The 27,698-nt window shown below is 46.3% G+C and overlaps 1 protein-coding gene across 1 annotated transcript in view; it reads right to left on the bottom strand.

Moving 5' to 3' along the window:
- Positions 1-4,059: 4,059 nt before the first annotated feature.
- Positions 4,060-27,698, bottom strand: part of LOC117228595 (putative aminopeptidase W07G4.4) — a 32,207-nt gene continuing 8,568 nt past the window's right edge. The window contains exons 3-8 of the mRNA XM_033484429.2: positions 24,323-24,431; positions 14,103-14,250; positions 9,882-10,234; positions 7,364-7,642; positions 5,626-5,865; positions 4,060-4,540 (exon numbers count right to left, since the gene is read on the bottom strand). Coding sequence (XP_033340320.1) covers positions 4,094-4,540; positions 5,626-5,865; positions 7,364-7,642; positions 9,882-10,234; positions 14,103-14,250; positions 24,323-24,431 — 1,576 coding nt within the window. The 3' untranslated portion in view covers positions 4,060-4,093. The remainder of the gene's footprint in view (positions 4,541-5,625; positions 5,866-7,363; positions 7,643-9,881; positions 10,235-14,102; positions 14,251-24,322; positions 24,432-27,698) is intronic.

Raw genomic sequence — 27,698 nt, 5'->3', positions numbered from 1 at the left:
AGTGCAGCCTCGGCGATTTCCAGCCGCTACGAAAACGCATCGTCGAATGATCCGATATCGCCGGTCACCCAACACTGGTTCCCAAGTGTCCCTATTTCCAAACAATACTTGAATCGTGTACGAAGTCTCTGTACACGATGCGAAGCGGAATAACTTCCTTCGACTCGGTTCAGACGATTCGAACATCTCTGGGATGCCAGCGGACAGATACGCCGAAGACAGAGCCGAGCACAGTATCTGGGCTTGTCTGCGGCACAGCTGAGAAGTCCCGCAATCGTGTTCATGCAATACAAATCAGCAAAATACGTAACTATTATTGGCCGGCGTGCAACGTTAGAAGGATTAGGCCCGCTGACGTGGAATAGGCTTGTCTGTAAGACAGACCGAGCAACATTACAATCGCCTTTGCATATCGTGTAACTGCTGCATTATCGATGAACGCGACGCGATGCACACGTAACTCACGGAGCAAAAGTCAAAGTCGAGGCTGGCCGGACACGGAAGGGGTCACCGTTTGGGACTAATCCCGGGGACTGCCGACAGGGCTCGGACAGCTTGGGCAGAATGGAAAAAAGGGGAAGGCGGTGGTTGTTCGCGCGTGTGGTTGACGGTTTCGCGTGATCGACGGAGACCGGGACGGAGACGGAGAGGACGTTGACGTCAGGAACAACAACAACCAGAACACGCCGAGGGCTGATAAAGATGAAGAGGAGAGACAGAGTGAGAAGAGAGGGAGAGAGAGAAAGAGAGAGAGAGAGAGAGAGGGCTGGGACCGAGGAAGACGAAGACGGAGAAACGCCGGGCCAGAGAGGAGTACCCGATGATAGAGACAGCGCTCCAGCGAAGGAACGAGCGTGAACGAACATGCAGAGGAAGAGACTGAAGGAAGGCTGCAGAACGCGGGTCCGCGGGTAGGGGAACGGGGCGAGGGGGCAGAGGCGAGTCGAGATGATGCAGTTGTGCGTTTGCAAGGAAGGCGGAAGGAGGAACCGCGGAGGGAACCGGTCCCGGTCACTGGGCCACCAGCCGGCCGTCGAACCCGCCACACTGCCCCCTACCACCCCCTACCCCTCCTTTTCCTCACCCTTCCTCTCTCTCTTTGTCCCTCTCTGTCTCCCGCGGCGTCTTTCTCCTTTTTCCTCGTCCTCCACCTCCTCCTCCTCCTCCTCCTCCTCTTCTTCTTCCTCTTCTTCTTCTTCTTCTTCTGCTTCTTCGTGGAGCGCGCGCCTTCTCCGCCTGTATACGTGTGTTTCGCCGTGCCTCTCTGTTCTTCTTGTTTCGCCCGGCTGCTGCTGGCTGCTGGCTGCTGCTGCTGCTGCTGTTGCTCCTGCTCCTCCTCGCACCCTTCTCCTCCTCCTCTCCTTCGTCCCCGGCCTCCTCCTCCACCTTCTCCTCACCCTTGCTACAGACCATCCGCAGAGGTTCGCGAGTAGGGAACCTTTCTCGCCACTCTTCGACTCTCCTCGCGCGACGACTTTGCTCGCTTCAAGTTCTTCAAACAATGTCAACTCGCGTGTTGCACCGGCGAGCGCGAGGCCCGACCGCGACGATATTGCTACCACTGCCACCATGTTTACCGGCCGGAGGCTGTGTGCTACCCGGACCCGTCTAACCCGATGTTCGTCCACGTTTTACGGCGACCGGGACCGAGACTGATCGGGCCATTTCCTGGCCACGATCGGCGGCCTTCCTCTTGGCTGGTCCCGAGGAAATTTGGCTCCGTAGCAATCCCGCCTGTCTTCGGGGTCTTACGCTCGAAGCTGCTCGATTACGTTAGCAATTGTGCAACGTTGGCCGACGACGCGAGATGCACCGCAAACATCGCGGCAGGAAGCACCTAGCGTTTTAATGTTCACGCGAGAGAGAGGTTCGGATAGTCGAGGTGGCATTCCTTTTTCATAGTGAATGGTAATCGTGTGAGAAGAACATAAATAAAACCATGAAATCGTTTATTCATTAATTCCTGTAAAACAGCAGTATTTTGATTTCAATAGGACTTCGTAATTATTGATTCGCTTTCGTACGTCAAGGTAATCGTGTAAAATACACAAGTAAAAACGCGAGATCTTTTATTGATTGATTCCTATTAAACGTCGCAGCGTTATAATGATTTTTATCGCAGTACGACTTTGCACAACGAAATCACGATTTTTGCAACATCTGCTCCGACTTGCTGCTAGGTGTACCAGCCAAATCTCCAGAATGCAAAGGGTTAATCCTCGGTGAACCTTTCGGTTTATTTTGACCAATGGTCAATAAACGGTAAAAGAAAATTCCGTTGGAGATGAAAGAATGCAGAAGTGCCGGGCTGTGCTCCATTTCCCACGATACGAGGCGCGGAAAATCGTCCCGGATGGAATCCACCTACGCTCACACGAGAGCGCCAGTCGATACACGATAATTGCGATAATCTGTTGCTCCCTTTGGGAGTCAACGATCGAAGCGTGCTCGCGCGGGCACGGGCACGGGCACGGGCAGGGGCACGGGCACGCTCATCCACCGGCCGATAGATGGAAGAGCCGGTGAAAAGGAACGGAGACACGGGGACGAAGGCGGACACGCTCGTTCGCGTGGAAAGAATGGAAGAATTAGTTTTGGATCGGGCTTTCGATCGTGAGAGAGCAGGCGGCGCGCAGGCAGCGCAAACGGAAGCCTGACTCGTACACGGTAATCTCGGCGAGATACGCCAAACATTTTCTCTTAATTAAGAAAGGACGTGGCCGTAATTAAGTTTCCCTTCCACGTACGCCGTGCGCCTGTGCGAGTTCCAGGCTCGCGCGGCATCGCGCTTCCTCGGCTTCCCCGTCAAAACAGTGAGCAGATTCGTTCGACGACCGCGATCGAGTCTCTCGGATCCGACACGGTCTCCGGAGGGATCCCCTGGATCATCGATCCCAGCCCTGCGCAAAAAGAAAAGAATTGCCGCAGCGTAATTGCACCGTCGCGGCGCCGCGCGCCGCGCGCCGCGGAGCTCGCCGCGTTCCAAGAAACATCTATCGCGAGGCGGCGCGCTCGCGTTTTATCGCGGTTTCTTACGAATCCGGCCCGTGTCGGGCCGTGATAACGCTTATCGTACATCGGCGCGTTAATTTAGCAATCAGCCAGATAATATTACAATTCCGGCCGTCGCGGCGAGGCTTGTACGGCTTGTCCGCCTTATCAGGACCGGCCGATCGGCTCGCCGATAACGGAGGCGCACCTCCACAACAATGTCGGCCCGTTTATCGTCCCGCTCGTGTACGTGCTCGCGTGCGGCTCTGACAGCGTGCTGATCGACAGTATGGAAAGTTCGTTGATTCGCCGTCGGCCGCGTGGATCGCGTTCCGCGGATAGATCCGCGGCCCGCTTTGACAGGCAAATTCGCATCGGCGCGTCGCGCCGGATCTATCCTCTCGCTCGTCGCGCAATCCACGTTCCGAACGGAATTTGCCTGCGATTTCTGACTGATTCTTTCGAGCGGCCCCGCTTTTTCACGACCGCGTCGCGCGGAGGATGGGGCCCGTGAGAATCGCGGCACGCCGTTGTGAGAAAACCGATGTGACTCCGAACCGAGCCTCGGCCGTGCCCCGCGTCGGAAGTGGAGGGGAAAAGGTTGCCGGGTCAGCCGAACGCTTCCGGCTTTAATGAATCCGTTGATTAGCTTCCCGCAGAAAGTGATGCGGAGACCGCGCGCCCCTCGGGTCGACCTCGGGTCGATTTCAGAAAGCGCGACGATAACTGCGAAGGCTGGCGTACCAGCCGCTGCACGATGAGGCACTGAATTTGCTGGCTGTGGAGGTGCTGTTATGGTCCGATGGTAACCGTAGAGCGAGCGTAGGTAACGCGGCTGTTACCGTCTGAAACTCGCGGATCGACCAGGTGTGCCGTTTCAACTGTCTGAAGTATCGACGTTGTCGAGGCTCCCTTCCTCTCCCTTCTCCAGGCGCTTCGCCACCCTCCGCCGATCTCCGACACCCTTCCCAAGGCCTTGGTTCCTTTCCGCGAACTTTTACCCGCGTTCCTAAAGCGCAAATTTCCTCCAGCGAGACCAAATCGAGTGAAAAAACAATAACAACCGTCCCCGTTTTCCCACAACTTTATTGTCGAATAATCGTCAACCGCAGATGTTCTTCTGTACATTCGGTTTGCAGATGGGTCCGACGACAGTCACAGGCTCGCCCCCGCACGGTGGACAATTGGCTGGCATGTAACAGGGTGGACAAGGCGGTTGCTGATAACAATTGGGCAGGCAGCAAGGGTCGCAGGGCGGATTGCAGCAGCAAGTTCCAGGCGAGCAGGGGACCTTGACCTCGCACGGGACCGGACAGGGTGGACAGGGCGGGCAGGGTTGCAAGCAAACGGGACTGCACTCGTTCTCGCAGACGTACTGCATCTCGTACGGCAGGTCGTTCCTGACCGTGAGACACTTGCCCTGGATCAAGTAGCAATAGGACAACGCCAGGACCGGGTTGCCGCTGTATGGCAGGTGGTGAGGCTTCGGCAGATGACCGAAAAGGTCGATGTGCGTGTACTTCAGGGGCGAACAGCTGCAGGCGCCGTGCTGCAATCGATACGCGAGGGAGGGAGAGAGAGTGAGGGAGAGAGAGAGACACCGCTCGGGAGACCGGATAAACGATGCTTTAAACGTCATTGTAATGGAAAAGCTTTTTAATCCGCCATTAACGCCTCCGCGTGGTACTTGTGCTAAGCTCATCGCCCATAAAAAATTCATCGACTTTTCGCGGCGAAGAAAATGTGCTGCGTAAAACGACGACCAGAGACGAAGAAGATCTTGGCTAACTGTCTCGCTGCCGAGTCTAATTCGCTGCGATACAGCGATGAATTCTGATCCGGCCGGTGGATTAGACTCTGCCAACAAGGAAAGGTGCAAATCCGACGGTTTGATTGGCCTTTGCAAAATGATAGAGCTAAAGGTATCTCCGTTTTGTTGGCAGTCGGTTTATAGTTCTTGAGATATTTAACGTCGAATGTTTCTCTTTCTTTTTGCCTCTGGATACACACTGATACAGCTGATTATTTTAAAGCTACCTCAATTACAATTAACGCTTCTTTATTCAGGATATTATTTCATTTAAAAATATTTTTAGTGTTTTAATATCTGGATATTCTTGAGACAAACACCGAGTTCACATAGTTTTTAAAATTAAGATAAAACCAACGGTAAAAAGTATTTACACGGTATTTATCAGAACAATTAATTCGTTTACTAATTTTATTAATTTTAATTGAGAGACAATCTTAAAATAACGAGCCGCATGTGTATTTCTAAATAAAAGGAAAACCTTTGACGTGAAATATCTCTGGCATCGTACAAAGACTGATCAAAAAATCGAAGTTACACGATCTCTCTGTAAGTCAGATCCTCCGAATTTTTGGAACAAAGATCTCCGAGATGTAAATAAAATCTATGAACCACACGATTACAATAATTTGATTTTCAGGAACCAGGTATTGCGGTGGTAATTGTTTAGAATCGGAAACAATGAGTCTCCGTTCAGAAATAATTTTAATGATGCCACGTCTAAATCGAGCTATTTCATTGGATCCTTCGAAAGAGTATGCTGCTGTATTTAAATAATCATGCAGAGAATAGTGAACGAGAGTTTCGGTAGAATTAGTTCTTACGTTGTCGAGGCCAGAGGCCATGATGAGAAAAGCCGACGGACCCTGGTGTCCTCTCACCGTCTTCAAGCTGTCTTTGTTGTCCGATTGGAGAACGTCGTCACCCTCTGTTAGACCCTCGTGGAAATTGAAGTCCTCCCTGCGTATCCTCGATATCTCGAAAGGGTCCCCCATCGTCTCGCCGGACGCTTGAAGCTTCTCCGCGTTGCTGACCAAACGCGCCACAGCATTATCCATAGCAATCTAGGGAAAATTGATCTTTACTTTTACGATCGGACGGTCGATCATTTTAAACAATTCCGAAATTGTTTCACAATAGTTTTTCGTAACTGTTTTATCTTTCACTTTGACACTGTGCAATTATTTCAACACTGAAAACCTGTCGATCATTGAGGGCGACTAATGCCTGTTGCTCTGTAAGAATGACAATAATAAATTTATTTAGGTAGTTAATAATTTATTTTTTTTTCTAATTTATTCGATGCATTTGATTGTCTTCATAGCTTGTTGATATACAACACTTTCATGAAATATATGATTTAATACGGAATGTCAAAGAATATGTCCTCTTGTTAACGAGTTATATATATAATGTCACATAAAATAGAAATACTATAAGTTAGAAAAATGGTTTTATATTTACGAGTTAAAATAGCTTGAAGAAGTGCAAAGGGTTATTTTATTATATATATTATTTTATTATACAGGGTGTTCCACAATTATTAAAACAGCCGAAAATGAGGAGTAGCTGAGGTCATTTGAAATAACTTTTTCCTTTGCGACATAATCTTCACATAACCTTGACATAACCTTGACATGACCTTGACATGACCTTGACATAACCTTGACATAACCTTGACACTGTACGAAGTCAATGCACTATTCCGCATAGATTTCCGGGCATGAAGTGGATTTACAACTAAATCAGTGAGATCTTCATATTTCTCTAACAAACATATTCCTTACGTCCTTTCACACGATTATTATTTATTAAATTAGCTTTGCGAATTATTCGTTGAACTGTGTTCGGACACGGAATTATTTAAATTAAAATATCATTCACGTATTTTGTTAATCTTCACTGTACACCTTGCTTAAAAATTTCATATGTTGACCTTGACATAACCTTGACATGACCTTGACATAACCTTGATATACTTACTGTACTTACTATTTCGGGTCCGAAAAATTAGTAAATATTCTTCAGACGTTCTAAAGTAAAGGTGAACAGCGTTTTTCTTAAAAATATCACTGTTACGTAGTAAAAAAAAATCCGGAAAGTTCTCGCTTCGTGATTTGTTCAATACTTCGAACGCGGCTCGAGTCCGTCCGAACAACAGTCAAAGCCTCGTGCTGCGGGCTCTCGAACTTCGCGCCGTCACCTCTCATTGGGCAGTGTTTTCCGTTAATAACTCGTAAACAAAGCCGCAGATTGCATTTTCGCAAAAGAAAAAGTTACTTCAAATGACCTTCAAATGTACCCTCATTTTCGGCTGTTAAAATAATTGTGGAACACCCTGTATACATATATTGTCATATATATTATTTTATAATTTATTGAATGATTCTAAAATAAAAAATGTGAAATCGATCATTCTAACTGGCCCAGTAGGTACAGTGTCAAAGCGGCAAAGAGCTCGAAATTTGAACAGAATAGAATTGCTCACATTCATGGGAAAGTTATATGATCAAAGATGAGAAATCCGTGGGTTAATTTAAGGGATAGTTTTCGGGTACTTACAGAGTATCCTCTGCCAACGGTGAGCATCGCATGGTCAGCGAGTGTCGCGACGGTGAAGATGTGCGGATTAACCGAGCACAGGGCCATTTCTTTGATGTGACAAAGGGCATCAGCCATCGCCATCCGACCCTCGGAGTCCGTATTCGCGACACGTACCCTAACCCCGGATTTCGCCGTGATCACCTCGTCGGAAACGTAAGAATTCTCGCCGATGCTGTTCCTCACGACGCACAAAGCCGCCACAGCTTTAACCGTCGGCGGCTGCAGTAAATTCACCACCTGCGAACACGTGACATATTTCTCGAGTCACCCGGGACGAGTCATTGTTGCGCTCACGGCTGCACGCTCTTAAACTCGTATCTTTTACTCCGTTCTACTCCCTTCAATCTTGGGCCTCGCAGGCTAAATGCAATGATTTTTTTACGAGGAAAGAGAACGCGACTGTATTTTAACGTGAAACGTGGAAAATCCGAATCAGCGATGTTGATCGTTTGCAATGCGACGAATAAATATGTTTCGACGAAGAGATAAATAATAAAAATGACACGCGGATGGAATTTGCTGCTAACTACTAATGACGTCGATATCGCGCGTAGAAAAAACAAATTCATTTTTCAATGAAAATTCATTTTCAAAAATATCTCGCAATCCGAAAGTGGCGGGTTCCTCGGGTCATTTGAAGCAACTTCTTTCTTTACAAAAATTTTCTCCGAGGCACCGTTAACGAGTTATTAACGAAAAACAGTGACCAATGAGAGGCGAGCTCAGCTGGCGCGAGGCGACCGAGCCAATGAGTGGAACTGGGCTTCGTGCGCTGGTTGGCTGGGCCGCCTCGCGTCAGCCGTACTCGATCTTATTGGTCACTGTTTTTCGTTAATAACTCGTTAACGGCGCCTTGGAGAAAATTTTTGCAAAGGAAAAAGTTGTTTCAAATGACCTGAGGAACCCGCCACTTGCGGACTGCAAGACATTTTTGGGACACCCTGTATCTTCGTCATAATCGTCGTGTCTATTCTTCCAAAATTTCCTGTCAGATCTTTCAACGATGGATCTCTGTGAAAAAAATTAATTGTTCCTGTACCGTGAAATTCGTGCAAACAATATTTACTTTGCACAGAGACCCGCGAGTACGTTCATGAGAGGGTATAGAATTGTGATATTCGGGCTCTGTAAAGTTCACTAATGAATTTCTGTTTGTTGATTACCCTGGAACAACTATTTGGCAAATTCAGCTAGGCGAAGCGTTAAATAGTCGGATATCCGGGGCAATAAATACAAGCACGCTGAAAAACAGGCCGAACCGAGTACGTAACGGTAGCGCAGTATATAAATTTGGATTAAGTTACTCCGCCGCTGATTTTGCATTGTGTGCCGGCTAACTACTCCGCATTGCATGCGCGAAGCTGGATATTGGAAGCGTGGAAACGCGTGTTGCGGAATCCTCGGTCATAGGAAGCGCGTATGTAATCGCGTCGATTAAATTGCCGACTTAATTGTCGTGAAATGAAATGTACAATCTCCATTTAATCTGTTACATGTAATGCACGAGCAAATTTCGGCGCATTGTCTACGCTAACAAAGCTGGAACTATTCGCGGGAGAGACTATCGGATCGTGCCGCGCGCGACCATGCTCGTAATACCAATTTTTCGTATGAGAAAATGAATATTTATCAATTTGTTCGATTCCGTATACGTTTTCAACTCGTTCCTTCGCCGAACTGAAAAATATCCGAAATGTTTTGAGATCCCGAAAAATGTATCAGAATATCTTGAAATTCAGAACGATTTATCGAAATATTTTGAAATTCAGAATAACGAATCAAAAGATCTTGAAATTCAGAACGATTTATCAAAATAATTTGAAATTCAGAATGACGAGTCAAAATATCTTGAAATTCAGAACGATTTATCGAAATATTTTGAAATTCAGAATGACGAATCAAAATATCTTGAAATTCAGAATTACGAAGAAAAATATTTTGAAACTCAGAGAAATATACAGGGTGTCGTGTAACGAAAAAGAAAAAAGAGAATAGACCTGCAGCACGACGAGAAGTAGAATTGGTACGTCATAGTTAGACGCGTGATTCCCATCCAACAGCATTATTTCGTCGACCTAATTTTTCTCGGAAACGGAGCATCGAATGAAAAAAATGTATTCCATCCGATTGCACCGCCGGTTTACACGACATCCCCTACATCAAAGGACCGGAAGGACCGAATTTTCAATCGAGGCACGAGTCGTTTTTTATTAAAATACCTCTGTATCCAAATGTTTAATAGATGAAGTCTGCCGTTGTCCGCATACGGAGAAACTAGAGAACGCTGTCATAAAGGTCCTACGCGCGTACACGGTTGTTTAATTGGGAAATACGGGCGACAGAAGTGAAAAACGAATGGATAGGTATTAACGGGGATGGGGCGTTCTCTCTGTCTCTATTTTTTTTTACAACGGCGCGAGTGGGCGTTCCGAATATTACTTAACGATGATTTACGAGAGGCGTTATATGAAAGCACCTGCATGAATCCGGCACACGCGGCCGCCCCACATTTGTCCCTCGACATGCCGAACATTGTGCCCTGGATCTTGAGGTCGACGCCGCCGGTGTCGTAAGTGACACCCTTTCCCACGAGCATGACCGTTTCCAGGACGCAGGCTGGATTAGGGGGCTCGTAGGTTAGGAAGATAATCCTGCCCGCGTGCCGGGGGATCATTGACGCGGCTCGATTCACGCACGCGAACAGTGGATACTCCTGGAGCAACGTGTCCTGATCGGACACCACCTGCATCGTCACGTTCGAACCGCAGAACAGCTCTGCGAGATACTCCTCCACTCTAGGAGGTGCCATCCTCTCTGGATCTGCTCCACCTGCAAGAATCTAGTTGTGGAGATTCTGCAAGAATGCTAATTATTGGCCGAATCGGTTCCGAACTCGAAACTTCCGAACTGTATATACAGGGTGTCCCAAAAATGTCTCGCAGTCCGAAAGTGGCGGGTTCCTCAGGTCATTTGAAGCAACTTTTTCCTTTACAAAAATTTTCTCCGAGGCACCGTTAATGAGTTATTGACGAAAAACAGTGACCAATAAGAATCGAGTACGGCTGACGCGAGGCGGCCCAGTCAACTAGCGCACGAAGCCCAGTTCCGCTCATTGGCTCGGTCGCCTCGCGCCAGCCGAGCTCGCCTCTCATTGGTCACTGTTTTTCGTTAATAACTCGTTAACGGTGCCTCGGAGAAAATTTTTGTAAAGGAAGAAGTTGCTTCAAATGATCTGAGGAACCCGCCATTTCCGGATTGCGAGACATTTTTGCGACACCCTGTATAGAGTTCGCTACTGTAATTAATTACTCGAATAATTCGTACTCGAGGCAATCGTTATTAGACTGCGATGTCTCCCTAATTGACGCTGAGATTGCGCACAAAAATGGGCAGTTTGGGAAGAGAAGACACGATTATTGCAAGCCTTGCGGCTCGTTTCTTATAGTCGTTGACAATCGATAACCATAAAAAACGAGCCACAAGGCTCGAACAATCGTATCTCCTTTTTCAAAATTGTCCATCTTTGTGGACAATCTGAGCGTCAATTAGGTAGACATTAATGTATGTCGAACAAACAAGATATCTCTGGTGTCCAAGAATAAAATACATTTTCTGATGGTAGAATTGAACATTCTGCCGGAATAGTCTGATCTCGTTATCAATTGAACTGAATAATTAACAGAAAATTTCACATCTTTGCTTTCTAAGAATAAGACATTTCCTAGTCGCGTGCTGTTGCAATCAACTTAGGACAGCACTTCTAAACTACATTATTAACACGTTTCGTGCCGAGCTTTTTTACTCGAATCTTCACACTTTGATATTTTACTAAAACTTGATGTATTACGTGCAATTATTAATTCTTGTACACATAACAACGTAACAAAAACTTATCAACGCCCATTCTTGCGGTGGAAATTGATTCTTCGGTTCTAAATTTCTTGTAAACAATTTGTTCAGTTCACTAAGTAAACATGCAAGCGTGTACCATCGATGGTACACGTGGCACGGAACGTGTTAACAACCAGGAAACTATCTGTCGTTTAAAGATCTTCGAGAAATTAGATCGTTAGACATCCTGAATACGAGAGCCTGTCAAGGTATAGTTATGTTCTACGTAGCAGCATTTTGTACGGATCCAATGAAGAACGCGATGAGCATCTGTACTTTGAAATGATTTAAGAAAGGAGTTCGTTTACAACGAACCGAATTCGTCGTCCCATAATCGATGACCAATTCTACTTAAACAAGAGCATCGTGAATAGACTGGCCTAATGAATTACAGTAGAAGGATAATCGATAATTAAAAAATTTCCAGAGAGCAAGATCAACGTCTACGACGAGTGAAAATGGATGTCTGGCCACGAACTGGCGTAATCTACTTAATCCTTTGCAGTCGAAGCTATTTTAATTCGGAATCCAAGTGATGTCTTCTGATCCGCGGTACAGTAATGTTTCCCTAATTGTCGCCCAAATTGTGCACTTAAATAGACAATTTGGGAAGAGGAGACGCGATTTATAATTACCGATTGTCAATAACTATGAAAACGAGCTGCAACGCTCGAATAATCGTATCTCCTCTTCCCAAATTGTTCATCTTTGTGGACAATCTGAGCGTCAATTAGAGAGAGATTATTGTATTTCAATTTTATATGATTCAATGCAGTTTTTTATGCATTTGAAATTGACTCTATTGGAAAGTATAATACTTGCAGTTTTAACAGCTTTTGTAAACGTAACAAATCTGGCACTGTTACAATTATTTCGAAAAATGGTATAACAGTTCTTAACGGCGCTTCGGACTCGTCACTCGAGTGCAAAGGGTTAAACGATGACAGGGTCAAAAATAAAATAATTATTCGCGTGAAAGGCGGCGACAGTTTGCGAACTATGAAGGAAAATCTCGAATTGTCGCCCGCAGTCTCTAGCGAAAGCCGCGTCCGGCGACGGACCGGTTCATACTACTCGAAACCAGCTAACTTTCCGGGAGTTCCGATGAAATTTACGATTCACAAAACGTTCGAGCTTATCCGGCAACCAGACAGTAAGCTTTCCTGTTCGTCGGTGGCTTCCGCAAGAGTATCGCAGCTCGGTCATTTCGCAAATAAGAAAGTGGATCGACGCGGCGCGGCGCCGCGCCGAAACGTTTGTACACAAGTTTTTCCCGCTTAATTAAACGCCCGAGATTCTTGAGAAAATGTAGAACCGGGGCGAGCTGAAATTTACATTCCCGCGCCGGCCGCCAAGAAATGTCGTTCTATAAAAAGCCAACGGATTCGGCCTCCGCTGAAGATCGTCCGCCGCGGAATTATGCGAGACACGGAATTCCGCGGTGACCGCGTCCGAGCGAGAGCTATGCGGACAATCTGTTTAAACGTTCGTTTCAAAAGTGGAACGGCCACCGGCTCCCGATTGGCCGTCCCTCCTAGCGACGAGTTCCGTGAATTCCTAATGAGCCGGCCTGTTCATTATTCAAGATTCGAATTACGCCGTACAATAATACCGCGGCCCGTAGCCAAATGATATTGTCTTCGCCGGAAAATTGCCGAAGATACTTCACGGTTATTTTAGGTGCCGTCAGGTTCATTGCTGCAGAACAGAGTTGGACAATAATTGATTATTTTTTAATCACGGTCATGAAGAATGCCAGCCAGAATCTCTTTTAAGGGAGAGCAAATATGTTGGACTAAACTGGACTTTTATTTTACATAAATTATTTACTTTTTTAATATATAATACACGAAACTAATAAAACAGAAATTTGTATGATGTCGAAACAAGATGTTTAAACAAGACTATATAATTTCTCGGGTATCGTGTTTGAAGAATTTAGCTCGAAATCTTGTCGAAACTTTTGTCAGCCGGTCGTCGACTTCGCGATAATCGTGAACCATTAATAGGATTAACTTTTTGGCCGACTCTGCTGCTGAAAGTGCGGAGAACAAAAGTTGAATGTATGTAACGGAATTCGATAGAAACAGTAGATCCGACAGATTGTACGGGGCATAAAATACTAGACACTGTTTAGATTGGCCGAGCCGCGATGTACCGAGCAATTCATGCGGTACATGTGCAATAACTGCATAAACATCTGCGGACTAATTACGACTAATTTCGATACCATCGGCCAGCCGCGGGACAGCAATTTCGTGACAGAGATTTATAACCAATATTTACTCGGTCAGTGTGCTCGTTGGCTCCGGTTTGGCTATCGCAATTAAACTATCTTCTACGCGACTCCTCTGGTTTCGCGGTCATTTAATCCTGCCTCGATAAACCAGCTTCCGCCGAAGAACAAACGATATGTCGCACTGAATAATCACTTTTCCACCGTTGTTCTCAATTATGAGGGGGGCGGGAGGATGGGTGGAGGTGGATGGAGGAAATACGATTCTAACGCTGTCAACAAAGCGTCTATGGCAGAGTCAACAGCGGCAGGCAATCGCGGAGTTTCGGAACAAACGGCGAACTTGCGCTTAGGGTTGCCAAATACAGTGCGCCCGCAGCCGAAAATTTCGAGCGCTCCTCCGAGGGACCGTTTCGAGACCAGCTGCGACACGCGGCGGTGGCCGCTGGCTATTTTTCCGCCGTTCCATTTCCACGGGACGGAAGCCCGCGGAGGGTGGACGGGGGTCGGCTATTCTTCGGCGAGTCCGCTCGATAAAGCAACAGGAATCTCGGCCGGAGGTGGACTTACCGATGTCCCTCGCGACGTATCTTCCGCTCTCGAGCGCCGAGGCCAGCTTCACGACACCCTGAAGCTTCTTACTGCAAATCGGACTCCAGACGGCCAACTGGCACGCCTTGTAGCACCGGTCCGGGCATATCTCTCGCACCTCCAGGGGCTGGACACACGGTACAGACAGATTGAAGCCCGCGGAAACACTGAACGACACTTAAGGGTACTCGGAAATTCTACGATCTAACGTGCCGCTCGCGGAGAGATGGAACGCGATCATTCGATTAGGATTCACGGTACGGCTCTTCCCGAGACCCGTGAATCTATTTTTTAGAGGGCTTTTGGGTGCCGAGTCCTGATAGATTTTGATATTAGATTAGTGTGCTCGAAGGAGGCAACGATGTCTGATCAGTGGATGACGTATTCTACTTAACCTATTGGAGACAGGTGTTTTATATAATTTGTAAATATGTCGTAAAATATTTAGCACCTAACCTAAGCCAATCCAAGTCAACCTAAGTCAGTCCAAGTCAACCTAAGTCAGTCCAAGTCAACCCAAGTCAGTCCAAGTCAACCTAAGCCAATCCAAGTCAACCTGAGACAATCCAAGTCAACCTAAGTCAAGCCAAGTCAACCTAAGCCTACCCAAGTCAATCTAAGCCAACCTAAGCCAATTTAAGTCAACCTAAGTTAACCTAAGCCAACCTAAGCCAACCCAAGCAAATCCAAATCAACCTAAGTCAACCCAAGTCAATCTAAGCCGGCTTAATCAAACCTAAGCCAACCTAAGCAAATCTAAACCAACCTAACCCAACATAACCCAAAATAACCTAACTTAAGCCAATCTAAGACAACCTGATTACAGCACCCATTGATGCGGATTTCTTTCGCTCTATCGTGCAATATTATTTCGCTAGCATGATAAGGTACAGAGAATTATTAATTAACATTGACAATAACAGCTGCTAGTTACAGTACGTTTCAAAATCTCTGTTCCCGATCCCGAAGCCTAAAAATTCATTAGAAAAATGTCTCCCTCTGACCGTTACCCCGATAATCTTCAAATTAACACGATCCATGTCGGTTTCAAACAAAGCGATCTTGCTTTGTTGTAGAGCCTGTACACACAACACACGAAATCATCATCATTATCAAGGTTTACTTTCCTCTCGACCGTCGCGGGGGACAAATTTACTGCCGGACAAGGATAGAATGGTACCCAATAGAGGGCCATTTAAGAATTCATTGGAAGGTGGCTCGTACAACTGCGAGCTAGAATAGAAAAATCGATTCAGCGAAAGCAGTGACAGGTTAAAGGTGAACAGGCGCCGCGATGCTGGTCCTCGGGGACGAATAGGGAGCCCGGGGGTCGTCAGGAGAGAGAACCAAGTTCCGCAGGAATATTTCAGGAGCCTGGGAAACCAAGTCTCCGCTGGTTTTCGTACGTATCGCGAACTATCTCGGTCCGGTCGAGTATCCGACGCAGCTTCTTAGCGGCTTTGTTCCGTCGTTCAGAAAATATTAAAGCGGATAATCCTCTTATTGGATCACCGGCTCATAAGAGACCGCACGGACTTCCGTGGATGATGTATGTTTCATTGGAAATCCTGCGCCCGAATTAATTCCCTTAATATTTTACCCTGTCCTTCAGGCCTCGGCGGCGCGCCCTTCTGGTCTCCGCTTCGCTCTTTCCTTCGCCGACGATTCGGTCGATAATTCCGCGTAATCGCCTCTGCATAAATGATTCCGGCCAACTAGATTTTCACATTCGACGGGGACTAGAAAATTCAGAAAATGTCGGAGCTGTTTATTTATCGAAGTAACTCGGGCTCAGATTTGTGACAGCGAGCACTCTTGCAATCCTCTTACAGTTTGCAGATTGCAGGCAAACTTGATCAATTAATCATTTGCTTAGAAATATTTCATCGTTCAGGCAACAGAATAATTAGCATCCTCGAGGAACTTATTTGTGCGAAATAAAAATCGTCCGCGTCGATTGCAGGTGAAACGAGCCAAGTGCAGTAATCTTTCTTTCTCGAATGATTTTAATAAGTCGAAATTAATGTATCAACACGCTTAAGTTCAATTGATCTTTTCGCTATTTAAAGTTTCACCATTTTTGCTACAAATTATTCTTTTTATTTCGACGGCGGAACTTGAACGAATAATAGCAGAAGGTTCTGCAGTGGATCAATTCTGCACAAGCAATTCTGTTATCTAAATGCAGGTGATACTATAGCGGAAACTTTATAGTTTCGCTGTAGGAAGCAGAAACTCTCAAAGCAGAAAGTAAAACAGCTAGTCGAGCGGTTCATTTTCCGCCGAAATTCATTTTCCTCCGTTCGTTTCTTTCTTTTTCTCTCTTTTTCTGGACTCGTTGGGATGGTCTTTTTGTTCCGCGGGAACGGAGAAAGAGGATCGGCTTTTAGATTTTAAAGCATCTTCGTTATCCGAACGGAGCAGAGTTTCCAGTGTTAATGTATTCACTGCTCGTATCGTAGCCGCGGTATAGATACCCGCTGCCTCGATAGCTATTATTTCGAAGTAGGTGAACAGTCCGCGGCCGTATACAGGCGAGACGGTATCGCATGAAAGCCTGAAATCGCGGGAAACGTTTTGTAGCAGTTTAGCGCCGCGGTAATGCGCCTGACGCTAATAAGAATCTCGAGAGCTTTTCGAGCTTCGATCGCCGAACGCTCTGTTTCTGATCCTCGAATGTCCTTCTCCTGCATACGCATTCACATTTCACGTTTCACATTCTATTCGCAATCTTCGCGTGAACACTACGCGAAACTTGCATTCGCCGTTTCAGTCTCGTGCGTACAAGTTACATTTGTCTTTCACACCCTTGCAATTTGTGCTTGAAGTTTATATTAACATTTTGTACACACATCTTCTTGCTACGTTTATATTTTAGATTTATTCCTCTCGTAATTAATTTTAATTCGTACATTTGATATTCCCAGGAAGAGGTTTGCTTTCCAAATTATATACACCAATATAATAATATATTATATTAATATAATTTTGTAAGAGCTCAGGTTGTGGATCGAATAAAAAAGTAACTATTTCTTCTTACCTACATCGTGTTCGTTTTTAGTGTGACTGTGTGCGTATTAATTAATTAAGCGAAATTTTGTAGTGAAGAAATCTTTTAGTAAAATTTTAGATTAGGAAACGAAAAATATGAACGGCTTTTGTTAATGTATACACCACGAAATACTCTTTCAATCTATGTAATCTTTTATTCTGTGGTACAAGAGTTGCCAATACCAATGTGCCTAGTAAAAAGAAATGCGATTAAAAAATCTGACACTAATTCAACGTTGTCGTTTTCGTAGATTAGACTTTGTTCGTAGAAGTTTAGTTCCTTCTATATGCCTAATTATATGCTTAACATACTCGAGTTGATAATCTTTGCCGAGAAATGCCCGGAAAAAATTGCCGATAAATTCCGGATGTTCTTTAACAAAAGTTACACACTAAAATAGGAAAGAATGCCGTGTACATTTTATTTCGAAAAATTCGACCTCTCAATTCCTCGAAACGTCAAAATGACCACTGCGTGCAGCGTCGCAATTTTACATAAACATCGGCGGTTTGATTTGAATGGGTCCGCAACGATCCGGAACGATTGAGGCCGCTGAATGAGACAGCGGCCGGAAACAGGTACAGGGCCGCACAGGCTCATGGGAAACCAATATCTTCGCCGATTATTGCCGACGTAACCGAGAAAGCCGGCGCTCAGACATCCCGGCGAGCATTTAACGAAACGGCCGTGCCGTCGGTGAATGCGCGTCTTGTTCGGTAATAACGCAACCAGGTTCCCGAAGAGCTTATTCAAGGGAGAGACTCGTCCGGCGAGCTGAAAACCGAGCCAGAACAGAGGGGGAGAAATTGCCGGGATGAAACGGGAGAAAAGCGTCGCGGTAATCTCCGCAAGAATCACTCGCGAAGAACTCTTCCCCGGTATTGTCAGCGGCGAACAGTCGATTCCAAACTTCTCCGTTCGAGTTGGACATTTTCCGAAATTTCACCGGGATTCTTGAAACTTGTCCAACAGCATCGAAACACTTTCAATTAAAATACGGTGCTTGCGCAAACTATTTTCGAGCTGCAACCGCGCCGAGTTATTGCAACAATACGGTGCGCGAAATAATAAGAATACAGAAAGCTGGATATTATTTGAAGCGTTCGGCGTAGGAGCAAATTAACCCGGTTTAAGTTTGGTAGCGAGAAACGACCAATCAAATGCTTGCTATTAGGCGAGGCCACTTAAATGTCAGTATATTATATAATATATATAATAAATTATACTACTATAATATAATATAATATATTATATTAGTATATTATTTAATATAATAATATACTGACTAATTATTATTTAATATAATAATATACTGACTAATAATGCGAGACATTTAAGTGGCCTCGCCTAATAGCAAGCATTTCATTGGTCGTCTCGATGAATATCGAGATACGTATACTATATTATATTTCCTCAATTTTTCTTTCTTCTTATCGCCTGTAAATCGCCTTAAACTTGTCGCGACAAAGCAATCGAGACAAAGAAAAAGAGAAGAAACATAGCATAAAAGAATTGGAAGAATAGAAATAACATCGATAACGATCATAACGTTCACCGAAAAATATTGCCAGTCGTCTTGTTAACAATTCCAGTAACTTGAAAATAATAACGCGGACATCGTTGGATTCTTTTAATCCATCTCCCGCTATAAAAGAAAACTAATTATATTCTGCCGCGAAGGCGAAACAGCAAAGACTTGCTGAAAAATTTAGTCATATCGCCTTCAGCTCGCAGAAGTTATACGGAAGATAATTTCGCAGAAAGATCCAGAAAAGAAGTTCCAGCTAAATTGGTAGAATAATTTGAAGGCGAAGAAAACCGTCTCCTGGAAAACTGTTCCGGTGTCTTCGCGTAGATCCCGGCGCAATAACGAAGGCGTCGAACTTAGCAGCGCGATCAGCGATTTCTCAATAATCTGCCGGATGGGGAGGGCGGGGGGGGGGGGGGTCGGGTTCGCCTGGGCCAAGGGACATTCCAGGGGACTTTCATCCCTTATCTCCCCGACTCCTCGTGCTCCGGGGCTGTAACTTTAAGCCCTCGGCGCAGGATCCCGGACGGGGGGGAGGGGGGTGGAGGAGAAGAGCGCGTGCCTTTTCCACGAAGAACAGCATCGCGACGACGGCGACGCCTCTGACGACGACGTCGACCCGAGGGGGTAAGGAAGAAGGGTTGCGGGGCGTGGGCGAGAGGGTGGGAGCCGTGTTGCCAAGAGTAGCGGATGCCTGGCGTTCCTAAATCCTGACGGCCGGCGGGGCGACCTAATTAGCGAAATACTCGAGGCCCGGACTGCTCTCTGTGTTTGAGCCATCGACGTGGAGCCTCGTTCCTTCTTTCATCGGCCCGCACTTCCGCCGTCGTTTAGCCGCCACCCCGTCCCGCCGCCGCGCCCTCGGGGCGCCCGCCCCCGCCGGCGGGCCTCGCGAATGCGGGGCATCGTTTTCCAAATACCGGAAGACGCCCTCGGAATTCCGACGCCGCGTAATCGGAACGCCGCTCTGAGCGTCGCCTCTTCGTTTCGCCGCTTCCGTCCCGAGCCCGCTTCCGCGCCACCCTCTGCAATCCTTCTCACTTGTTACTTTCCCGGTCTTTTCGCCGTTATTCCGTCCTCGTCGCGCGGTCTCCGGCTCCCCGTGTTTTTCTCGCCCTTCCCGAGTTTTGGGAATTTTAATGGGTCCGCGTGGAGGTGCACAGCGCCCGGGAATTATATGTCGCGACCTTGACCTTCATTTATATTTATGCCGCGCGCCTTTACTGTCACCCGATTCTTTCGAACGATAACAATGTGACTCTGCCGTAATTCGTTACGAGAACTCTCCTGTTCGATGGTTCCTTTTGGACCTTTTTATCCTCGTGATGCGTAAAAGACAATGCGACGTCGATTATATTATATACGACGATTACGTTATATAAGGTCACAGCCCCGGAGCACGAGGAGCCGGGGAGGTAAGGGATGAAAGTCCCCTGGAATGTCCCTTGGCCCAGGCGAACCCGACCCCCCGCCCTCCCCCCGGCAGATTATTGAGAAATCGTTGATCGCGCTGCTAAGTTCGACGTCTTCGTTATTGCGCCGGGATCTACGCGAAGTCACCGGAAACGACAATTTTTTATAACATCTCCGCCAAGTCAAAAAGGTGTAGAATCACGCAGTAGCGATAATGACGTCATAACGCTGACAGCGGTGATAATGTCATAATCTCCCGCCACGGTGGATGAGAATAGTCGCGTGGAGGGTGGAGATCGGGGTTGCCGAAAATGACGGAGGGTAATATTTGTGCGGGAGTTAGGGCAGGAAGAACTGGCAACCGGTGGGGGCTCTCTCTCTCTCTTTGAGGTATAAATACTTCCCGGGGTCGTTCGTGGTTTCGGCGCTCCTTGTAGAAGCTAATTGGTACTTCAGTCACCATCTTACGATCCTGGATAGTTCTTCGGACATTTTCTTGGGGAGGGCCGGAAGGAGTATGAATTTATCCTCAGGATTCCGGACGACCCTTGAAGGGTTACCGTGGTGCTCACGGTACTCCCAGTTGAAATTTAGCAGCCTAAGTGGTCCATTAAGACTCGTTCTGGAATCCCGGAGTCCTTCGAGGGCCACTCTAGGAGCCCGGTCCTTCGAGCGGCGGCATCTCTTAGGATAGGTGTCCTGTGAGAGCCTCGGTGGTCTGCTAGGCTGCCGGCCGAGTCTTTTGGCCGCCGACCGGGCATTAAATTCTGCGCGCAATTCCCTTTCACGTGAAATAGATATCGGCGATTTTTATATTCTCCTAGCAGAGGGTCTTACCCATCCGAGGGTCTCAGAAATGCGAGGGGCCGAGGACCTCGAGGGATCCCAAAGGGCAACAATGCCAAAATCCTCTCGGCCTTCGCCGTTCTATGGCTTCCTCGGAATACGAAAGCCACCAGCCGGAATTTAATTCCGTAAAAAGATGCCACCGATCAGTATAACCTGGAATACCTCGCGTCGCGTTTCGAGATTCCTTACTGACCAGTCAGGTGTCAGCGCTCGACTATAATAATTCGACGATGCGCGCGTTGACAGAGTGCACTCGGAGTATGATCGATCCCGGCGGGCCGCGTCGCCGCGTCAAACAAGACTGTTCCATTAAACTTGACCGCGGCGGCCGCGGTGTTTTTACTTTTTCAATTCGACGGACTGTCCGGCCGAGTGTGTCGATCGTCCATCAGAGACCGGCACGCCGTCCATCGAACCGGGACCGTGTTCCCGGTACAGCTGCGAAGACGTCGATGAACAATGGGGTCCTCGCAGCACCGGCCAGGTCTCCGCTCGTAAGACACACTTATCCATCAAGCACAGGCCGCGTCGCCGCTGTCGCTGACAGCTGTTTTGTTTAATAGCTCTGTTGACCGCGCGCGTTTCGCTGCTGATACCTGTCACCGGCCGCTGTTTAACCGACCCCGAAGTGTCGTCGAACCGAATCACCGCGGATTTTTATTCGGCCCCGCGAGCCGACACGCGTCGAGAGCTTCGCGGCGGCCACGTACGACTCGAATTTGTTGGAGAAACACTCTGGAATAGTGTTAAGCAATCCGAGGACCATTTGTTGCCGTCCGACGTACGCCGGCGTCCCGTTGCACATACTAAAAACTCGCGCGTTTTACCAAAGTTTTGCGCCTCGGAGTTCGCGGAGTGCTGCGTTAAAAAATTTACATTGCTAATATCCGATCTGTTCCGAGTCTCGTCGATCGACTTCGTGGAAAAATTCATCGGGATTTCGTCGATGAATTGTGTTGGAAATTTTAATATGAATTAGGTTGTTTTACGCTACGATATTATCGAACCTGTCAAAACGATTGATTTCTGATATTTTTTTTTACGATTTCTGATGTTACAGAAATGTTCCTCTGAGGAATTTTTTAATAAAGTTTTTTTTTCAAGCGTATGTTTTAGTAGAAATTGTACGGAAGTAGTTATTGTGTTAAGTAATAAAATAATGAATTAGCGAAGTGACAAAATTGTGGCTCCGCGAACGCTCGTGGATATCTATAGTATAATTAGCGCATTCGCGAAGTTTTAATGAGTCTGTCGGTAAATTTCGCATTGTCCTTTTATATCGCAGCCGACGGTGATAATTTCACTGCGTTTTATATAATTCTTGCTTATACATTTGTGTCAGACATTTAGTCAATTTTCCAGGATTCCTATCCTTCTTGTTCTTCTCATTTCTATGATATGACATGATCTTTACGAATTGTGCGTTCGCTGGCGACAATATTTCTCAATTTTGCCTGTGAAGCTGCAGGGATCGAATACCGAGCACGGAATTATTTAAAATATTTCTGATGATCGTTCGATACGTTACGCTGGTTTTATTGTCGCGCGCCGGTATGGCTCAGGTATGGCAGTCGACGAATTAAGTAACGCCGGAATGTGTGAAATATTTCACCGGCGCCGAGCGATTGATTTCCGATAATACGTCTTTTTTAGACCCCAAAAAGCGAAGCGCAAACGTGGGGTCATGTGTGTTTGGTCTCGTACACGGCGAACACTTTTTGTAGGGTGCTAGACGAGGTGGAGCGACGGGGTTATGAACTTTTATGGGTCACCGTAAACTTCCTTCTTGAGGCGTCCGGATCGTTTCGAGTTCTTTAGTATTTCTAGGGCGCCGTGCACTGCTCATTTTTTGTTGCCGATACCAGCTTCAGAACCAAAGAGGATCGTTGAAATATTCACAGCGGGGTAATTTCCGAAAACTCCCACGTCATTTTACAATGAATAGCTTAAAAGGAAGTTCTACTGTAACTCGTCAAAAAGATCAATGTTTTTTTTCTTGACATTTTGTTAAAGAATATATTCTTGGAAATATAAGTTAATTACAATCAAAAAGTCAATGCTTCTATCTCGAAACGCAGGCATTTTTTTAATTACCATTTTTTTTTCTGTTCTAGCCAAACGCATCCTGATTAAGAATCTTTTTCGTTTCTTCTTCTTTTCTTCGGTTTCAGACAAATGGCCGAAATCATGAAAGCCATTTTTAATTTTATTTGATTTTCTTCCTAAAAATTTCTAAATGATGTTAAAAGATGAACAAACACATTCGAAGAGCTTCGATGCAAAAGCTCGCATAGCTTTTTAATAGAAAAATTGCAGAAATCACGAAACGAAACGGATCCTACAGCAGAAGATACACCGCGGAATGGCAGAAATAGAAGAAAGTAAACTGTTTCAATTACAAAACCGAATCGCTGCACGACTATAAATCTTGTCATACTGATCCTCAAACCCGGACAAATACCCCATGGAAGGAAATTCAATCTATTGGAATCTCGATCTCTCGATTATCCCCATCGTCGACGGTATCAGTTATCCCAATTCGACGAAAAATGATCTCACCCGACATCCAGAGCTTCGAAAGCCGAGCTTTTTAGGCGGATCGGTTTCCGCGCCAGCAATTAACCCCCGGGATAACGAAGGGGTTCTGTCGTAGGCGTGGTAGGGAGAGTTGTGTCGTTGACTAAGTGCCGAACGGCGCACGGCATGGCTCGGGTTGACGAAGTATTGCCGTTTGATGGGACGCAGGGTGACGCTTGGCGTCATTAGTTATGGATTAAGACGCCGCCGGCGATTTCTGGCGGACACACGCCGGATTTAGGTCAGTTTGCCGGGCGTGTCGGCCCGATCGGGCTCGGATTTAAAGGACGACCGGTGGGAAACTCCTTTCCGACACGAGCGTCGGCTTCCCCAACCGGCGAAAATACGGTCTGGCTCGTTTGCAACCATCCCGATCTTTCAATTTATACATATACGATCTGCTATATTCTCTCAGCGATCCAACCATCTGCATTGTCTCCGTTTGATCGGTTTAAATGGCGCGTGAACGACCACAATTCGGCCGACTATCCCGCAAACGCAGTGTTGCTTACAATTGACCGCGCGCATTTATCAGCCGCGCTGACGTATACTAATCATCCCCTGGCACACCTAAACGCGTCTCACAAGGGCAGTCTCAGATGTGACCCATATTTGTTTGCAGAATAAGGATAATACGTCGCTGCTACCGAATTTTATGGGTTTATTACTATATTTCGTGTCGCAATCGATTGCGTGAAATTTCCTTGTTAGGTGTTTCCGGTTTTGGAGGGTTTATAGGGTGGATAGATTCATGGGGGTTCTTTGAAGTGCTGTACTCACCACGTAGAGGCCTTCAAGAGCTCCGAGGAGTGTCACTAACTCCACATTTTCGAAGCGGACGTCGGGCAGGAGCGCAAGTAGAGGACATCTGACTCCAGCCTTCAGTGCTCTGTTCACGAAAATTAACAAACCGATTAGCGAAATGGAAATATATGATCGACTATTGTTCCACGTGCTTAAAAACTAATTAAATCACCCTTTTTTCACTTTTTATTTTCATGTTCGATAGACTCGATGGAAAAATATTCACATTACAAAATGGAACTACGAATAATGCAATTAGGACATACTTTTAATAAATGAAACATTGATGCCCTTGGAATACCATTTTCTTCGCAGTTACTGAGATTAGAATATTTTCGACAGCAATAATTTCTTAGAACGGAAAGAAAATTAATATTTATTGTGTGAATTGTATGAATTGTACGAATTGCATGAATTTGTTGTGTGACAAGAGATTAGAATTTTATTACAATTTTAAAGGACAGAATAACATCTACGCTCAACAAGTTATTGTCAGAAATAACGAGTCGAAGTCGTCAAAGGGTTAAAATTGTATCGATCGTGTGCAAATAATAAAGCCTTACTCCCTTCTCTATAGATTTATTGATCGTTACGATGGTCGGAAGTGATTTAGTAACATTCAAAAATTGAAATAAAAACATCCGAGATTATACACTAACTAACGTACTAACGTACTACATCTAAGAATGTTCAGTTCAAAGTATTAAGAAAAGAAACAAATGTCTGTTAACCATCTACATCTCGCAGTGCTTGCGCACAATTATTATTTATTCATAAAGATCCGCAGTCAATCGATCACCCACGAATCCAATCTCCGTTACGATCCTCGGTTTGTTACAAAATTGGTCGCGCTATCTGGCCTGTAATCTCTACAGAATTCAAAAATTCCTCGCGCTCGCAAATAAAACCGATAAGTACGCCGGAATCTCGCGGCGCGATTGAATTTCTGAACAGCGAACGCTCGCGAAACACCGAAAAGTTTCTCCATTGAGGAATACCGATCCGGTCGCGCGGAAACGTCTGAAAATCAACGGTTGAATTCCTGTTGTCCCGACGTGTGCCGACGTCGCGTCGGGCGGGCCCCTCCCCGGTCGAGCAAACGAGGAAACAGCGCGGGATTTCATTCGTCGTTGTCGCTCAGGTTCGGGACAGGGAATCAAAGGATCGCAGCCAATGTCGGCGAGAGGGTGCGACGCGTCGCGGTGCCGGCAAAGTTATTCTTTCCTCTTCATTTCGCGGCGGTATTGCGGCTGTCACGCTCGCGAGTGTCGGCGACGTATGCCCGGAATCCCCGGCAACATCGGGACAGCATGCAGGGACTGCGAAAGATGAGAGAGAGAGAGAGAGAGAGAGAGAGAGAGAGAGAGAGTGAGACCACGGAGGGGAAGGAGATTGGCGGCGGTGGAATTTCATTTTTCAAGGAAATTTCGTGTGGGCCGAGACTCGCGAGGAATTTCGCGGCCAGGAGAGGCCGGCCCGCGATTCCGGGGCCCGCAAAGTGGCTGAACTTTCTATGATTACTCCGCTTTCACCTGCGCCGCGCGAAGGAAGTCCGGCGAGGCGAGAAGCCCGGTTTTAAAACTTAATCGCGAATAAATATTCATCCGTCGGTTTTCGCTCGGAGCCCGCATTCAGAATTTATTACCAGGCCACTCTCTTTCCAACTTTCTCTCCCCGACCCTCTCGCTCTCATCTTTCGGCCACGGTCCTGCGATTATAAATAGACACCGCTGATCCACACACACACACACACACACACACACACACACACACACACACACACACACACATCTCACTCGGCGTATCCCTCGGCAAAACCGATAGCACCAATGAATCATTCAGGCGACGCTGCACGGTCAACCCTTCCACGATTCGGGGCTAACTATTCCGTGTATGTTCTTATAAATATTCACCGGCTCGATTTATCCGTTCTCCGCGAGACAGCGATCGTGCCTGAAGCTTCGGGGACGGAGGGCGAGCCTTCTAGGAGGTCGGGAACGCGCGGTTCAGCAGCTCCGGGGGCTGTCGTATCGATCACGAGTTGATATTTCGTGTAGCATTAATTTTGCAGCGCGGTAACACTTGTTTGAAAGTCTCTAACGGTGGACGGAAGCGCTCTTGGAGCGGCAGATTGGAGGATTTTAGCGTGAACGGCGTGATTTTGTCTTCGGGTTCGTCTTGTACCGATTGTCCAGCCAATGAACGTACTTGTTTTATCGTTAATTACCTTGTTCCACTTGTTAAACCATAAATATGAGAATGATAGTGACGGTAGACCGACTATTCAGGGCTTCATGCTTAATGGTAGGCTTTATTTTAACTGTCCGATCATATCGGACTAATACTACTGATTTTACCCTTTACAGTAATGTCTCCCTTATTGACGCTCAGATCGTCCACTAAAATTGATCATTTGGGAAGAGGAGATACGATTATTCGAGCCTTATTTTTATGGTTATAAATTGTCCGCAATCGTATCTCGTCTTCCCAAATTATCCATTTTAGTAGACAATCTGAGCGTCAGTAAGGGAGACATTACTGTACTTGTTTTATCATTAATTGCCTTGTTTCACTTGTTAAACCATGCCTAATGGTGGGCTTAATTTCACCTGTCTGACCATACCGGACTAATACTACTGATTTTACCATTTACAGTAATATCTCCCTTACTGACGCTCAGATTGTCCACTAAATTGGACAATTTGGGAAGAGGAGATACGATTATTCGAGCCTTGCGGCTCGTTTTTATAATCGTGGACAATTTATAACTATAAAAATAAACCGCAAGGCTCGAATAATCGTCCCTCTTCTCCCTAAATTGTCCATTTTTGTGGTCAATCTGGGCGTCAATTAAAGAGACATTACTGTACTTGTCGCAGGTTTTTAGCTACGGAAATACGTGCAGCACTTATCGTGCCTATTGCGGTCCCATTATGTTCCTATAATTATGTTTGTCTAACCAGACACAGGCTGGTACTATCCGTGATCAATTATTCGATTTTATTCAATCTGTTCGATTTCAAGCTACACTTTAATTTGTCTCGCAACAACGCGCACGCATCTCATATTTTCACATTTTCTCGCTGGTGATTGACTCGTGCCTGTCTCGTCTCCATTGTCCCCCGGTTCATCGATCATTCCATGTTTTGCCTAACGCTATTTTTTCTACCACGGTCAGCCGGCGAACACAATGAACCGGTTTCGATTCACCCGGTTGCCGAAAATTTATCTGGTGCGCGTGCACTTGATCACCGTTCAGTTCTCACGTCTGACTAGTAGATTCCGTTTCTACTATCCTGAATCTGAACCAGTGATACCGTAATACCTGTTATCTACACCGCCTTGCCATAAA

The sequence above is a fragment of the Megalopta genalis genome, chromosome 15, assembly GCF_051020955.1.
Source record: "Megalopta genalis isolate 19385.01 chromosome 15, iyMegGena1_principal, whole genome shotgun sequence".
Taxonomy (NCBI): domain Eukaryota; kingdom Metazoa; phylum Arthropoda; class Insecta; order Hymenoptera; family Halictidae; genus Megalopta; species Megalopta genalis.
Note: the sequence above shows the minus strand (reverse complement) of the source record. Positions and strands in the feature narration are given on the sequence as shown.